General features: G+C 40.3%; 1 protein-coding gene across 1 annotated transcript in view; it reads right to left on the bottom strand.

Annotated features, from left to right (window-relative positions):
* The window catches only part of HECW2 (HECT, C2 and WW domain containing E3 ubiquitin protein ligase 2), a 218,184-nt gene that overhangs the window by 19,785 nt on the left and 195,095 nt on the right, over window positions 1-3,304 (bottom strand). Inside the window, 2 exon segments of the mRNA XM_042446267.1 lie at window positions 62-191; window positions 2,084-2,182. Coding sequence (XP_042302201.1) covers window positions 62-191; window positions 2,084-2,182 — 229 coding nt within the window.

Genomic DNA, 3,304 nt, shown 5'->3' with positions numbered 1-3,304 from the left:
GGGTAAGTGCCACAAGACCTTCTCTATTAAAATATTAGGGGAAAAAAATGCTGTTTCACACCTGTCCAAAGACTTCTTCATTTACAGTGAATGTGAGATCTAGGATATCATGTATATCGTTGTCTTTCATCCACTGCAAACTCTGGTGGAACTCCTCATCAAGGTATTCCAAGTCACTCAGGTCACACAGTCTAACATAAACAAGAAGAAATTAGAAGAATGGAAATGATAGCGAGGCAGTGATAATGGCTGTATGTGCTGGTGAAGAGAAGTTAGACAGGACATTTGTACAACGCTAGGAAGGAAAAGAGAAGAACCTAAAGAATTATTACCACTAGACTCTTTTGAACGAAGTAGTCTTTCCAAACGATAGTTATTTATCTAATGTGCAAGGCTTCTTTTTCAAATACATATCCCAAAATTCTAAATAACTCTACTAAACAAATAATAAAACGTTAATTTGGAACACACACACAGACATTTTTTGTTGCAGCTTCTAGTACCAATGCTAAGTTAAGGGTCCAAACAGACAGGCCAAAATAAAGCTGCTTCGGGTCACTTTGGAGGTATGCTGTTTAAATTATGCATGTGTCCTAAGAGTCCAAAAGCCATGCCCAAGCCATGCTCCAGTCCTAAGATCTGGAGTGCAGCTTTGGTGCAGCTTCTGGCTTCTTAAGATGCATGTGGCATTTAAATAGCATATCTCCAAAGTGACTCGAAGCAGCTTTATTTTGGCCTGTCTGTTCAGGTCCTTAAGGGAACAAATCCATGTTCACAAGAACTGTAACTTCATCTTTGAAAACATTAAAAAGGTACAGAAATCTCTATGATTATAGAGATCCTGATGCTCAACTTTTTCATAACCCAAAGGTGGCTGGTGCATCTGCTGATGTGGGGGTGATGAATCTGCTCTGCATTTTACTGCTGTGACTTCTGCAGCAGCTCTCAGTTGAATGGGATATTTGCTTGTGCTTCACTGCGGTCAAGATCTCTTGTTCATCTCACAAGCAGCTGCAGGAGGACAGGTGATAAAATCCAGGATAGATTCACTGCCCCATGGTGGCAGTGGTTGCCCCTGACATAACTACTCTGTTCAAACTTACTGTTCGTTTGTTAAATCCTCACAAAGTAAATTGTTGCACCGACTGGTAACATTCCTACTTTTATTCAGCTCCTCCACACATCATCATCTTCAAAACTTTGGGACTACTTTGAAGACTAAATTAATTTGCTGTTCACATCCCATTAAATCATTCATGTAAAAAGAATATCAGACAGCTCTATTAATATGCAGAAAGGCACAGCCAACTTGTGCAGTGAGAAAAATCTTTTATTTCTGCCTTCCAATTTTCTTGTCTGCTCTATGCGGCCATTGCAAATTCATCCTGTCAAACCACCACCACCCAAAAAAAACCCCACAGACACAAATCTAAGGTTTTGTGGAAGAATAAAAGAATACAATAATTTAGGGCAGGCATGAATTTGGATCAAGTGATCTCTTGTGTGAGCACTTCTGCTTGTACAAAGCAGCCCTACTGTATTCTCATTTTCCCTGCCTTGTTACACTTCCCTATGCCCTCCCTCACTCAGCATTTTGGAGGATGCCCGAATCCCTAGAAATTGCTGAGTGGGGGGAAAGTGTCCTGAAATGAGTGTAGGAGTTTGGTGTTCCACTTATCAGTCACTGGGATCAACCAAGTTAAGCTTCCCTCTTGACTATAAACAATTGCTACAATCTAATTAGTCACTAATATCCTAATTAGACTTTCATTTACCTTAAACTTAGGGCCCAAACAGACAGGCCAAAATAAAGCTGCTTTGAGTCACTTTGGAGGTATGTTGTTTAAATGACACACACATCCTTATGACTGGAGCATGGCTTTGGCATGGCTTCCAGCCTCTTAAGATGCATGCATCATTTAAACAGCACACCCCCAACGTGACCCGAAGCACCTTTTGGGTTGTCTGTTCGGGCCCTTAGACTATTATTTTATACAGTCACCTATTTGGTAAGCAAGACATTTTCAGCCTGTCTATCCACATTCTCCTGTTCGTATGGGATCTGAAACATTATTTTACTTACATTCTGAGGAGGGCTTTATAAAATGGTCGTGTGAAGAAGGCATCTAATAAATACTGATGTATTAGAGCAAGACCAAGGATTCGACCACTAAACCTGAACCTGAAATGAACAAGAAATGAAAAAATCAGGTTAGGTTTACTGTGGATTCAGCAACCATCCTTTACAACATCAGCCACAAAAATTCCTTAAACAAAATAATTTTAGGAGAAACATGGAGTTCATATTCATGACAAAGCCAGTATTTTCCATCACTTTCCCATGTGATCATTTTTAAGAAACTGCTCCATGACCACTATGCTGTATAGGGGTGCATTGTGCACGGGTGAAGCTACGAAGAGGGGATGAGGGCATTGCTTTCCCAAATAGCCACTGTGCCCCCACAAATGTAATTTTCCTTCAAACACCAATGTGTAGCATTTCAGAGAGTGAGATATGGAAGACTTTTCAGATTTAGAACTCTTATATTTCCTGGGTCACTTGGCCTGCTCCTTTACTTTGGATGCCTAAACTCTATTTCTAAATGCTCACCTTAAGTTTTAACTGCCTGCAATGCCAGACATTTGGAGACTGAAGGAAAATTTCAGGGAGGGGGGAATTATTTTATTGGTGGAGCAATGTCCTCATGTCCGCCTCCAGTAGCTGTACCCTGGCCTTCTACAACCCAAAGTGCCTTTTTGCTCACACAAGGAATCTCTGGATCCAGGTTTATGTCTGCAAAAAAAAAACCTATTGCAATATTTCCCCTCCTTCTGCACACACTAAGCTTTGTATTTTTCCAATGACAGGATGAATTTGCACTGCCCATGCTGACTGGGGAACCTATAGTGCAAAATGGTAACTTTCCCAAGCTTGTGTTTAGATTTGATACATACTCTTCTGAATTAAGTTATTAGGTTCAACAGCATGTGCCCACACTCCTGATCAGAGGAAATTACAGGAAGGACAAAATCAATAACTTTTTATTCTCTATGTCTTTGGCATCTGAATGACAGCAAGAAACAAACAAACAAACCCAGACCTTTACAAAGCTGTAGATGTATGCGTGAAAAATGTGTCAGCTGTATTTATGCCTGCTATGCAGTTTCTTGTTAGAGGAACAGGAATGGGGAGGGAGGACTTGAAAAAGAATGAGAGGCCTTGTACAATACTAGCAATCAGACAGGTAATATGGATACTGAAAAAGCCTAAAGGAAACAGTTACAGGATCACATTTGTGAAAAG

The sequence above is a fragment of the Sceloporus undulatus genome, chromosome 1 (assembly GCF_019175285.1).
Source record: "Sceloporus undulatus isolate JIND9_A2432 ecotype Alabama chromosome 1, SceUnd_v1.1, whole genome shotgun sequence".
Lineage (NCBI taxonomy): Eukaryota > Metazoa > Chordata > Lepidosauria > Squamata > Phrynosomatidae > Sceloporus > Sceloporus undulatus.
The sequence above is the reverse complement of the archived record's forward strand: the minus strand, read 5'-3'. Positions and strand labels throughout refer to the sequence as shown.